Source organism: Somniosus microcephalus, chromosome 4 (genome assembly GCF_052327205.1).
Source record: "Somniosus microcephalus isolate GS21.2 chromosome 4, FLI_Smic_1.0, whole genome shotgun sequence".
Taxonomy (NCBI): domain Eukaryota; kingdom Metazoa; phylum Chordata; class Chondrichthyes; order Squaliformes; family Somniosidae; genus Somniosus; species Somniosus microcephalus.
In genome coordinates this window covers 58,892,430-58,906,315 of record NC_140990.1, presented here as the reverse complement: position 1 = coordinate 58,906,315, position 13,886 = coordinate 58,892,430, and the positions used below count along the sequence as shown (strand labels likewise).

The 13,886-nt window shown below is 46.9% G+C and overlaps 1 protein-coding gene across 1 annotated transcript; it reads right to left on the bottom strand.

Annotated features, from left to right (window-relative positions):
* Positions 1 to 3,980: 3,980 nt before the first annotated feature.
* On the bottom strand, positions 3,981 to 13,514 carry LOC147118991 (uncharacterized). The gene has a single exon (XM_085984732.1). It carries the CDS (start codon positions 6,282 to 6,284, stop codon positions 4,515 to 4,517), a length of 1,770 nt encoding a protein of 589 aa, XP_085840858.1. The 5' UTR covers positions 6,285 to 13,514; the 3' UTR covers positions 3,981 to 4,514.
* Positions 13,515 to 13,886: the final 372 nt, after the last annotated feature.

The following is a 13,886-nucleotide window of genomic DNA, read 5'->3' as shown; positions in this document are numbered from 1 at the left end:
ACCTCGGCCCCTATTACATTTACATATATTTTTTAACCTTCCTTTGTTTTGTGCCCTTCCGCCTTGTTCTCTCTCCCACATGGCAGCTGTCCCTCATTCTGCCAGCACATCTCACACCTAATCTAGAGCCGTATTTTGTCTCCACTAGTCCGATCACCATCTCGTCTCGGTTTGAATACCTCTTGATGTCTCTTCACTTCTCTTTTGTTCTTTCATCCCCATTTCCCAGCCCCCAAACTGGCCTTTTAATCGGTTTCATTTCCTTTGTTTTTTCAGTCCTGACAAAGGGTTTCGACCTGAAATGTTGACTCTATTTCTCTCTCCACGGATGTTGCCTGGCCTGCTGAGTTTTTCCAGCATTTTCTGTTGTTTCTCCAATCCCTTGTTCAGGGCCCGGGGCCAGGGGAGGCTGTGGGCCTTTATTCCCCTTATTGGACACAAGGCTCTTTGTCTCACAACACACTGGCTCAGGTTTTACTATAAGCTTTTAAAATTCATGAATAAAAGCAGATAAACCTCGTGCTTCTGTAGAACAAACTTTTTAATATTTGGGAGTAAAAGTACAAGTTTTTTTCCCTCTGGGGAATTTATTATTAGTTTCAGGAAACAACAACAACCACTTGTATTTATAAAGCGCCTTTAATGTAGTAAAACATCCCAAGGCTGTTCACAGGATCGTTATAAAACAAAATTTGACACCGAGCCACATAAGGAGATATTCGGGCACATGACCAAAAGCCTGGTCAAAGAAGTAGGTTTTAAGGAGCATCTTAAAGAAGGAGAGAGAGGGAGAGAGATGGAGATGTTTAGGGAAGGAATTCCAGAGCTTAGGGCCCAGGCAACTGAAGGCACGGCCACCAATGGTGGAGCGATTAAAATCGGGGATGCTCAAGAGGCCGGAATTAGAGGAGCGCAGGGACCTCGGGGTGTTGTGGGGCTGGAAGAGATTACAAAGATAGGGAGGGGCGAGGCCACAGAGGGATTTGTAAACAAGGATGAGAATTTTAAGGATGCGACACTTGAAAAGCAGGGAGTGGGGGAGGGTCAAGCCCTTATGGGACAGGGTCGCTAATTCTGTTCTGCGACAGTTACTGGGACAGACTGTATCTCCCCCTCTACTCCACACAGGGATTTGTGGTAGTTAAAGGGACAGTGATTCTCCTTGTTCTGTGAGATTGTAATTAAAGGGTCACTACTCTGAGATGGCTGCGAACTTTTAGTGTCGCCAGCCTTTCTAAAACATCTTCCTTTCTTTGAGGATCTGTGTGAACTCGCTGGTGACTCAGCAGGTTGGATGAACTCTGAAACCTCTTTACACAGTCAGAACATTTAAAGGGTCTCTCATCGGTTCTGGGGCAGGAGGGATCTGGTTAACAGTGATCACAATATCATTAGGTTTAAAGTTGTTATGGAAAGGGACAAAGAAAAATCAACGGTGAAAATACCCAGCTGGAAGAGAGCCAGTTTCAGTGATTTGAGAAGTGATTGAGCTCAGGTGGACTGGAAACAAAGATTGTCCAGGAAAACAGTGAATGACCAATGGCAGGCCTTCAAGGCTGAGATAGTTCAGGTAAACATAGAAACAAAGATAGGAGCAGGAGTAGGCCATTCGGCCCGTCGAGCCTGCTCCGCCATTAAATGAGATCATGGCTGATCATCCAAATTCAGTACCCTCTCCCTGCTTTCTCCCCATATCCCTTTAGCCTTAAGAAATATATCCAACTCCTTCTTGAATATATTTAACGAATTGGCCTCAACTGCCTTCTGTGGTAAAGAATTCCACAGGTTCACCACTCTCTGGGTGAAGAAATTCCTCCTCATCTCTGTCCTAAATGGCTTACCCCTTATCCTTAGACTGTGACCCCTGGTTCTGGACTCCCCAACCATCGGGAACATCCGATGGTGTTCAATCCAAGCATATTCCCATATGGAGGAAAGATGGGGCATCCAAAGATAGATCTCCCTGGATGAGAAAGGATATTGAGGTTAGAATAAAACAGAAAAAGGGAGGTTTACGACAAATGTCAGGTGCAGAATACAGTCAAAAACCAGGCAGAATACAGAGAGTGCGGGGGAAATTGAAACAGGATATAAGAAGGGCAAAGAGACAATATGAGAAAAGATTAGGGGGTAACATAAAAGAGAATCCAAAAATCTTCTATAAACATATGAAAAGTAAAAGGATAGTTAAAGGAATGGTGGGGCCGATTAGGGACCAAATAGGAGCTCATCATACGGAGGCAGAGGGCCTGACTGAGGTACTGAATGAGTACTTAGCATCTGTCTTCACAAAAGAAGAGGATGAAGTTAATGTCGCAGTAGAGGAGGGGGGAGTAGAGAAATTGGATAAAAATGGATAGAAAGGAGGTGCTAAATAGGTTGTCATCACTCAAAGTTAACAAGTCACCCGGTCCAGATGGGATGCATCCTAGATTGCTGAGGGAAGCTAGGATGGAGACAGCAGAAGCTCTGACCACAATCTTTCAATCTCCCTCAGATATATGGGAGTGGTGCCAGAAGACTGGAGGATTGCAAATGTTACACCCTGTTTAAAAAAGGGGAGAGGGATAAACCTGGTAACTACAGGCCAATCAGTCTAATGTCAGTGGTGGGTGAACGACTAGAGACCACTGTCAAGGACAAAATTAATTCTCACTTGGAGAAGCATTGGTTAATAAGGGGCAGCCAGTGTGGATTTGTTAAAGGTAAATCGTGTCTGACTAACCCGACTGAGTTCTTTGATGAAGTAACAGAGGGTTGATGAAGGTAGTGCAGTTGATGTTGTATATATGGACTTTTAAAAGGCATTTGATAAAATACCACACAAGAGACATACTCGGAAAATAGAAGCACAGGGAATTAAAGGGATGATGGTAATTTGGGTATATAATTGGCTAAGGGAGAGGAGACAGTGAGCAGTGCTGAGGGATGTTTTTCCTGACTGGAGGGAAGTATGCAGTGGGCTCCCCCAGGGGTTGGGATTAGGACCATTGCTTTTCTTGTTATATATAACTGACCTGGACTTGGGTATAGGTGTACAAGTTTGAAGTTTACGGATGATACAAAACTTGGCAACGTAGTAAATAGTGAGCATAGTAGTAGCAGACTTCAGGAGGACAGAGACAGACTGTGAAATGAGCAGACACAAGGCAGATGAAATTAAATGAGGATAAGTGTGAAGTGATGCACTTTGGGAGAAACAACAGGGAGAGGCCGTATAATCTAAATGGGACTATTTTGAGGGGGTGCAAGAGCAGAGGGACCTGGGGGTCCATATTCACAAATCTTTGAAAGTGCCGCGGCAAGTTGGTGAGGCGGTTCAGAAAGTGTATGGGATACTTGGCTTTGTAAATAGGGCCATTGAATACAAAAACAAGGAAGTTACACTAAACCTTTACAAATCACTAGTTAGGAACATAGGACAGGAGGAGGCCATTCAGCCCCTCGAGCCTGTTCCGCCATTCAATGAGATCACGGCTGATCTGCGACCTAACTCCATACACCCGCCTTTGGCCCATATCCCTTAATACCTTTGGGTAACAAAAACCTATCAATCTCAGATTTAAAATTAACAATTGATCTCGCATCAATTGCCGTTTGCGGAAGAGAGTTCCAAACTTCTACCACGCTTTGTGTGTAGAAGTGTTTCCTAATTTCACTCCTGAAAGGTCTGGCTCTAATTTTTAGACTATGCCCCTAGTCCTAGAATCCCCAACCAGCGGAAATAGTTTCTCTCTATCTACCCTATCTGTTCCCCTTAATATCCTGAAAACTTCGATCAGATCACACCTTAACCTTCTAAATTCCAGGGAATACAACCCTAATTTGTGTAATCTCTCCCCGTAACTTAACCCTTGGAGTCTGGGTATCATTCTGGTAAACCTACGCTGCACTCCCTCCAAGGTCAATATATCCTTCCTAAGGTGTGGTGCCCAGAACTGCTCACAGTACTCCAGGTGTGGTCTAACCAGGGGTTTGGCCTCAGCTGGAGTCTTGTGTACAGTTCTGGGCACCACACTTTAGGAAGGATGTCAAGGCCTTGGAGAGGGTGCAGAGGAGGTTGACCAGGATGGTACCAGGGATGAGGGACTTCAGTTATGTGGAGATTGGAGAAGCTGGGATTGTTCCCCTTAGAGCAGAGAAGGTTAAGAGGAGACCGAATAGAGGTGTTCAAAACGATGAGGGGTCTTGATCGAGCAAGTAGGGAGAAACTGTTCACTCTGGCAAGTGGGTCGGTAACCGAAGGTCACAGATTTAAAATAGTTGCTAAAAGAACTAGAGGGGAATGAGGAGAATTGTTTTCACACAGAGGGTTGTTAAGATCTGGAACGCACCATCTGAAAGGATGCTGGAATCAGGTTCCACAGGAACTTTCAAACGGTAATTGGACATGTCCTTGAAGAGGACTAGTTTGCAGAGTTCTGGGGATAAAGCTGGGGTTTGGGACTAAATTGGACAGCTCTTTCAAAGAGCCGGCACAGACACGATGGGCTGAATCACCACCTTCTGTGCTGTTAGATTCGATGATCAGTGTGAACACGCTGGTGTCCCTTAAGGTTCTTAGAGCTTTTAAAGCTCTTCCCACAGTCAGAACATTTAAACGGTCTCTCGTCAGTGTGAACAAGCTGGTGTTCCAGCAGGGTGGATGACTGATTGAATCCCTTCTCACACACGGAGCAGATGAACGGTCTCTCCCCAGTGTGGAGGAGCCGATGTCTCTTCAGCTTCTCGGAGCTTTTAAATCTCTTCCCACAGTCAGAACATTTAAACGGTCTCTCGTCAGTGTGAACTCGCTGGTGTACCAGCAGGGTGGATGACCGAGCGAATCCCTTCCCACACTCTGAGCAGGTGAATGGCCTCTCCCCAGTGTGCAGGTGTCGCTTCAGCTCCCCGGAGCTTTTAAAGCTCTTCCCACAGTCAGAACATGTAAAGGGTCTCTCGTCAGTGTGAACAAGCTGGTGTGACAGCAGGTGGGATGACTCAGTGAATCCCTTCCCACATTCAGAGCAGGTGAATGGTCTCTCGTCAGTGTGAACTCGCTGATGTACCAGCAGGTGGGATGACTGAGTGAATCCTTTCCCACATTCGGAGCAGGTGAACGGCCTCTCCCCAGTGTGAACTCGCTGGTGTTGTGAGAGCATCCGGCGGCTTTTAAAACTCTTCCCACACTCAGAACATTTAAAGGGTCTCTCGTCAGTGTGAACAAGCTGGTGTGTCTGCAGGGTGGATGATTCAGTGAATCCCTTCCCACATTCGGAGCAGGTGAACGGTCTCTCCCCAGTGTGTAGGTGCTGGTGTGTCTTCAGCGCCCCGGAGCTTTTAAAGCTCTTCCCACAGTCAGAACATTTAAAGGGTCTCTCGTCAGTGTGAACTCGCTGGTGTATCAGCAGGTGGTATGACAGAGCGAATCCCTTCCCACACACGGAGCAGGTGAATGGTCTCTCTCCAGTGTGAACTCGCTGGTGTCCCTTCAGATCCCCGGACCTTTTAAAGCTCTTCCCACAGTCAGAACATTTAAATGGCCTGTCATCAGTGTGAACAAGCTGGTGTTGCTTCAGCTCCCCAGGGCTTTTAAAGCTCTTCCCACAGTCAGGACATTGAAATGGTCTCTCATCAGTGTGAGCAAGCTGGTGTCGCACCAGAGCCGCAGGGCTTATAAAACTCTTCCAACAGTCAGGACAGTTAAATGGTCTCTCCCCAGTGTGAAATCGCTGGTGTGTTTGCAGGTGGGATGAACAAACAAATCCCTTTCCACACACGGAGCAGGTGAACGGACGGTCCCTGGTGTGACTGCGTCGTTGAACCTCCAATGCAGACGGGGAACTGAATCCCTTCCCGCCGTCCCCACCTTTACCCGGTTTCTCCCCGATGTGACGGTGCATGTGTCTCGTCAGGTCAGGCGATTGGCTGAATCCGCGTCCACACATTGAACACGTGTGCGGTTTGTCATCGCTGCGATCGCTGCTTTCTCCTTCCATGTGCAAAGGCCGATGATATTCAGGTCCAGATGAATCGAGCAACTCTGTCAGATCTTGACGTGATGTTTGGTGTGAGCTTCCCGCCTGTAACTGCTCCACTTCTATAACCCTGTAAATTGAGATCAGAAAAGGATCAGAGGCAAACTGTTGTTTAATTTTCCTCTTTCCGAACCCAGGGGCAGTGAAGCTGATTTTCAGGCTCCAGCTGCTGCACAGGTTGGTTGAAAGGATCAGCAGTAATGGCGGCTGTAATACCCACAAGCCCCCGCGCTCCAGAAAGCGCTCTGTTGACTGAGTCCCGCGCATGTGCTCATGGGCCCCGCGCTCTCCCTCCTGCTCCACAATCGCCTGTCCCAATCGGTCTGCAATGCGCACGCTCAGCGCATAAAACCCTACGGTTGGAACATCGGGTGCGCATGCGGAACCGCAACATCTGGTATGCGAGCGCGGCTCAGGTGGGGGCGAGTCGGTGTTTCACCTCAGCCGCCAGGGAGGTGCGCATGCGCAGGACGACCCAACATTCTTCCTGTCAGCAATCACTCCCTCGTTTCTTTAATAAAAACAGAAAATGCTGGAAATACTCAGCAGGTCAGGCAGCATCTGTGGAGAGAGAAACAGAGTTAACGTTTCAGGTCGATAACCCTTCGTCAGAACAGCTTGTTCTTTAGTGTCAGCCTAGCTTGTTCTTTAGTGTCAGCCTGGGCTCAGTTGGTAGCACTCTCGCCTCGGAGTCAGAAAGTTGTGGGTTCAAGTCCCACTCCAGAGACTTGAGCACAAAAATCTAGGCCGACACTCCAGTGCACTGCTGAGGGAGTGCTGCACTGTCGGAGGTGCCATCTTTTGGATGAGACGTTAAACTAAGGCCCCGTCTGCTCTCAGGTGGATATAAAAGATCCCATGACACTATTTCAAGAAAGAAAGACTTGCATTTATATAGTGCCTTTCATGACCACCAGACGTCTTGAAGTGCTTTACAGCCAATGAAGTACTACAATGAAGTAGTCACTGTTGTAATGTGGGAAAGAGCAGGGCAGTTATCCCCAGTCTCCTAGCCAATGTTTATCTCTCAATCAACATAAAAAGATAGATTATCTGGTCATTATCACATTGCTGTTTGTGGGAGCTTGCTGTGCGCTAATTGACTGCTGCGTTTCCTACATTATAACAGTGACTACACTTCAAAAGTACTTCATTGGCTGTAAAACACTTTGGGATGTCTGGTAGTGGTGAAAGGCGCTTTAGAAATGCAAGTCTTTCTTTCTTCACTGGTCTCACCAGCGACCTCTTCTAGCTAATGGTTGATTGACATTACAAGAGGATTTGAGTACAGGAGTAAAGAAGTCTTACTCCAATTATATAGGGTCTTGGTGAGACGACACCTGGAGGACTGTGTACAATTTTGGTCTCCTTACCTAAGGAAGAATATTCTTGCCATAGAGGGAGTGCAACGAAGGTTCAACGAGATCGATTCCTGGGATGGCGGGACTGTCAAATGGTAGAGAGAAAACGGGGAATTATAGACCAGTAAGCCGGACATCGGTAGTGGGGAAAATGCTAGAGTCCATTATAAAAGATGTAATAGCAGAACACTTGGGAAACAGTGACAGGATTGGACAAAGTCAATATGGATTTACAAAAGGTAAATCGTGCTTGACTAATCTACTGGAATTTTTTGAGGATGTAACTGGTAGAATAGATAAGGGAGAACCAGTGGATGTGGTGCATTTGGACTTTCAGAAGGCTTTCGATAAGGTCCCGCTTAAGAGATTAGCATGTAAAGTTAAGGCACATGGGATTGGGGGCAAGGTACTGACTTAGATAGAGAACTGATTGGCAGACAGGAAGCAAAGAGTTGGAATAAACGGGTCATTTTCCAAGTGGCAGGCAGTCACTAGTGGGATCGGTCCTAGGACCCCAGCTAGTCACAATATATATATATATAAATGATCTAGACGAGGGAACTAGATGTAATATCTCCAAGTTTGCAGACGACAGAAAGCTGGGTGGGCGTGTGTGCTGTGAGGAGGATGCCGAGAAACTCCAGGATGATTTGGACAGGTTGGGTGATTGGGCAGATGCATCTGCCCAATGTGGATAAATGCGAGGTTATCCACTTTGGCGGCAAAAACAGGAAGGCAGATTATTATCTGAACGGCAATAGATTGGGAGAAGGGGAAGTGCAGTGAGACCTGGGTGTCCTTGTGCACTAGTTGCTGAAGGTAAGCATGCAGGTGCAGCAGGCGGTTAAGAAGGCAAATGGTATGTTGGTCTTCGTAGCGAGAGGGTTCGAGTACAGGAGCAAGGACGTCTTGCTGCAGTTGTACAGGGCCTTGGTGAGTTCACACCTTGAGTATTGTGTGCAGTTTTGGTCACCTTATCTGAGGAAGGATGTTCTTGCCATGGAGGGAGTGCAGCGAAGATTCACCAGACTGGTACCTGGGATGGCAGGAATGATGTATGAGGAGAGATTGGGTCAACTGGGCTTATTCTCGCTGGAGTTTAAAAGAATGAGAGGGGATCTCATTGAAACTTATAAAATTCTAACAGGACTAGACAGACTAGATGCAGGATGTTCCTGATGGTCGGGGAGTACAGAACCAGGGGTCACAGTCTAAGGATAAGGGGTAAGCCAGTTAGGACAGAAATGTGGAGGAATTTCTTCACCCAGAGAGTGGTGAACCTGTGGAATTCTCTACCACAGAAGGCGATGGAGGCCAAATCGTTAAATATATTGAAGAAGGAGTTAGATATATTTCTTAAGGCTAAAGGGATCAAGGGATATGGGGAGAAGGCAGGGACAGGGTACTGAGTTTGGATGATCAGCCATGATCTCATTGAATGGCGGAGCAGGCTCGAGGGGCTGAATGGCCTACTCCTGCTCCTATCTTCTATGTTTCTATGGTTATCCCTCAATTAACATAACAAAATGATAAATTATCAGATTGCTGTTTGTGGGAGCTTGCTGTGTGCTAATTGGCTGCTGCGTTTCCTACATTACAACAGTGACGACACTTCAAACAGTACTTCACTGGCTGTAAAGCGCTTTGGGACGTCCAGTGGTGGTGAAAGGCGCTAAATAAATGCAAGTCTTTCTTTCTTCACTGGTCACACCAGCGACCTCTGCTGGCTGACGGTTGATTGACAGCCGAGAGTTCACGCATGCGCAGGCAGGTCGGCGGTTTGGGCCGAGTCCGGCACAGCGACCCCTCCCGGTCGCCAAGTGTAATAACTGCGCATGCCAAGAGGACACCAAACCCCTCCCCCACTCGGAGCTGCGCCTGCGCACTCAGCTCCTGTCGGATGGAGTCGGCGCGGGGCATTCTGGGGAAAGGCCTTGGTGTCGGTTCCAGAGTCGCGATCGGTGACGTAAAGTGAGTTTTCTCCGCTCCAATTGGGTGGAGAATCGCGCGGGGTCGGGGGGGAGGGGTGGATCGGGAGAGAACAAAGAGAAATATAAAAACCTGAGAGTCCGCGAGGCCCTGGACCGAGCAGCGTCAGTTGGACGGTGCACGTGATCTCCTCGGGGACACGTGACCCGGGCCCACTGCCTGATTGACGGGAGCTTCCGACCAATAGGGAGCAAGCGGGGCAGGGCTGGAGGAGCGAGGCGGCGGCGGGTCCTCCAACCAATTGGGGAGCCCGAGGGGCGGGACTAGCGCCGGCTGATTGTCTGATCCGCAGGGCAGCGAGTTTCTCCAGTCCCTTGTTCAGGGCCCGGGGCCAGGGGAGGCTGTGGGCCTTTATTCCCCTTATTGGACACAAGGCTCTTTGTCTCACAACACACTGGCTCAGGTTTTAAGAGACTTTTTAAATTCATCAATAAAAGCAGATAAACCCCGTGCTTCTGTGGAACAAACTTTTTAATATTTTATAGAATCATAGAATGGTTACAGCACAGAAGGAGGCCATTCGGCCCGTCGAGCCCGTGCCGGCTCTCTACGAGACCACTTCAGCTCGTCCCACTCCCCGCAACCCTGCAAATTTCTTTACTTCAGGTACTTATCCAATTCCCTTTTGAAAGCCGTGATTGAATCTGCCTCCACCACCCTTTCAGGCAGTGCATTCCAGATCCTAACCACTCGCTGCGTAAAAAAGTTTTTCCTCATGTCGCCTTTGGTTCTTCTGCCAATCACCTTAAATCTGTGTCCTCTGGTTCTCAACCCTTCCGCCAATAGGAACAGTTTCCTTCTATCTACTCTGTCCAGAACCCTCATGATTTTGAGCATCTCTATCAAATCTCGTCTCAACCTTCTCTGCTCTAAGGTTTCTCCAGTCTATCCACATAACTGAAGTCCCTCATCCCTGGAACCATTTCTGCACCCTCTCTAAGGCCTTCACATCCTTCATAAAGTGCAATGCCCAGAATTGGGCACAATACTCCAGTTGAGGCCGAATCAGGTAGTGCAGGGGTCCCCTGTGGCCATCCCCCTCTCAAACAGATATACCAATTTGGATATTGTTGAGGGAGATGGCTTATCGGGGGAAGGCAGCAGCAGCCAACTTCCTGGCACCGTGGGTGGTTCTGCTGCACAGGACGGGAGGAAAAAGAGCAGGAGAGCTATAGTGATAGGGGATTCTATTGTAAGGGGAATAGATAGGCATTTCTGCAGCTGCAAACGAGACTCCAGGATGGTATGTTGCCTCCCTGGTGCAAGGGTCAAGGATGTCTCGGAGCAGCTGCAGAGCACTCTGGAGGGGGAAGGTGAACAGACAGTTGTCGTGGTGCATATAGGTACCAACGATATAGGTAAAAACCAGGATGAGATCCTAAAAACTGAATATATGGAGTTAGGAGGTAAATTAAAAAATAGGACCTCAAAAGGTAGTAATCTCAGGATTGCTACCAGTGCCACGTGCTAGTCAGAGTACAAATAGAAGGATATTTCAGATGAATACGTGGCTAGAAGAATGGTGCAAGTGGGAGGGATTCAAATTTCTGGGACATTGGAACTGGTTCTGGGGGAGGTGGGACCAGTAAAAACTGGACGGTTTGCACCTGGGCAGGACCAGGACTGATGTCCTAGGGGGAGTGTTTGCTAGTGCTGTTGGGGAGGGTTTAAACTAAAATGGCAGGGGGTTGGGAACCTGTGCAGCAAGACAGCAGAAAGGGAAACAAGGATAGAAGCAAAAGACAGGAAGGAGAAAAGCAAAAGTGGCAGAGGAATCAAGGGTTTAAATCAAATATGGCTACAGTAAATAATAATTCTAAAAAGGTCTGAGTGTTAAAAAAAACAATCCTGAAGGCTGTGTGTCTTAATGCGAGGAGCATTCATAATAAAGGTGGATGTATTAGCTGTGCAAATAGAGGTAAACGGATAGGATATGATTGGGATTACAGAAACATGGCTCCAGGGTGGCCAAGACTGGGAACTCAACATCCAGGGGTATTCAATATTCAGAAAAGACAGGCGAAAAGGAGGTGGGGTAGCATTGCTGGTTAAAGAGGAGATTAACACAATAGTAAGGAAGGATATTAGATCTGATGATGTGGAATCTGTATGGGTAGAGCTGAGAAATACCAAGGGACAGAAAACGTTAGTGGGAGTGGTATATAGGCCTCCAAACAGTAATGCCGAGGTTGGGGATGGCATTAGACGGGAAATTAGAGACGCGTGCAGTAAGGGCACAGCAGTTATCATGGGTGACTTTAATCTACATATAGATTGGGCTAACCAATTTAGTAACAATACTGTGCAGGAGGAATTCCTGGAGTGTATACGGGATGGTTTCCTGGAGCAATATGTCGAGGAACCAACTAGAGATCAGGCCATCTTAGACTAGGTATTATGTAATTAGAAAGGATTAATTAGCAATCTTGTTGTGCGAGGCCCCTTGGGGCGGAGCAATCATAATATGATAGAATTCTTCATTAAGATGAAGAGTGAAGTATTTGACTCAGAGACTAGGGTCCTGAATTTAAATAAAGGAAACTATGACGGTATGAGGCGCGAGTTGGGTAGGATGGATTGGGGAATGTTACTTAAAGGGTTGACGGTGGATAAACAATGGCAAACATTTAAAGATCGCATGGATGAACGACAGAATTTTTTCATCCCTGTTTGGCATAAAAATAAAACAAAAAAGGTGACTCAACCGTGGATAACAAGGGAAATTAGGGATAGCATAAGATCCAAGGAGAGGACATATAAATTGGCCAGAAAATGCAGCAAACCTGAGGATTGGGAGCAGTTTAGGATTCAGGACAAAGGGATTAATTAAGAGGGGGAAAATAGAGTATGAGTGTAAGCCTGCAAGGAACATAAAAACTGACTGTAAAAGCTTCTATAGATATGTGAAGAGAAAAAGATTGGTGAAGTCAAGCATAGGTCCCTTGCAGTCAGAATCAGGGGAATTAATAATGGGGAACAAAGAAATGGCTGACCAATTAATTACATACTTTGGTTCTGTCTTCACAAAAGGAGGACACAAATAACCTCCCAGAGATGTCAGGGAACATAGGGTCTAATGAGAGGGAGGAACTGAATGAAATCAGTATTTTTAAGGAAATGGTGTTCGGGAAATTGACGGGATTGAAGGCCGATAAATCCCCAGGGCCTGATAATCTACAGCCTAGGGTACTTAAGGAAGTGGCCCTAGAAATAGTAGATGCATTGCTGGTCATCTTCCAAAATTCTATAGATTCTGGAACAGTTCCCATGGATTGGAGGGTAGCTAATGTTACCCCACTATTCAAAAAAGGTGATAGAGAGAAAACGGGGAATTACAGACTGGTAAGCCTGACATCGGTAGTCGGAAAAATGCTAGAGTCCATTATAAAAGATGTAATAGCAGAGCACTTGGAAAACAGTGACAGGATCGGACAAAGTCAACATGGATTTACAAAAGGTAAATCGTGCTTGACTAATCTACTGGAATTTTTTGAGGCTGTAACTGGTAGAATAGATAAGGGAGAACCAGTGGATGTGGTGTATTTGGAGTTTGAGAAGGCTTTCGATAAGGTCCCACATAAGAGATTAGCATGTAAAGTTAAAACACATGGGATTGGGGGCAAGGTACTGACTTGGATAGAGAACTGGCTGGCAGACAGGAAGCAGGCAGACAGGAAGCAAAGATTTGGAATAAACGGCTCTTTTTCCGAGTGGCAGGCAGTGACTAGTGGGGTACCGCAGGGATCGGTGCTAGGACCCCAGCTATTCACAATATATATTAATGATCTAGACAAGGGAACTAGATGTAATATCTCCAAGTTTGCAGACGACACAAAGCTGGGTGGGTGTGTGTGCTGTGAGGAGGATGCTGAGAAACTCCAGTATGATTTGGACAGGTTGGGTTATTGGGCACATGTTTGGCAGATGCAATATAATGTGGATAAATGCGAGGTTATCCACTTTGGTGGCAAAAACAGGAAGGCAGATTATCTGAACGGCAATAGATTGGGAGAAGGGGAAGTGCAACGAGACCTGGGTGTCCTTGTGCACCAGTCGCTGAAGGTAAGCATGCAGGTGCAGCAGGCGGTTAAGAAGGCAAATGGTATGTTGGCCTTCGTAGCGAGAGGATTTGAGTACAGGAGCAAGGATGTCTTGCTGCAGTTGTACAGGGCCTTGGTGAGACCACATCTGGAGTATTGTGTGCAGTTTTGGTCACCTTATCTGAGGAAGGATGTTCTTGCCATGGAGGGTGTGCAGCGAAGATTCACCAGACTGATTGCTGGGATGGCAGGAATTACATATGAGGAGAAATTGGGTCGATTAGACTTATATTCGCTAGAGTTTAGAAGAATGAGAGGGGATCTCATTGAAACTTATAAAATTCTAACAGGACTAGACAGACTCGATGCAGGAAGGATGTTGCCGATGGTCGGGGAGTCCAGAACCAGGGGTCACAGTCTAAAGATAACGGGTAAGCCATTTAGGACTGAGATGTGGAGGAATTTCTTCACCCAGAGAG

What these genes read in the sequence shown, in the direction of transcription:
- LOC147118991 (XM_085984732.1), bottom strand. Translation starts at nt 6,284, where the DNA reads ATGCGCGGGACTCAGTCAACAGAGCGCTTTCTGGAGCGCGGGGGCTTG.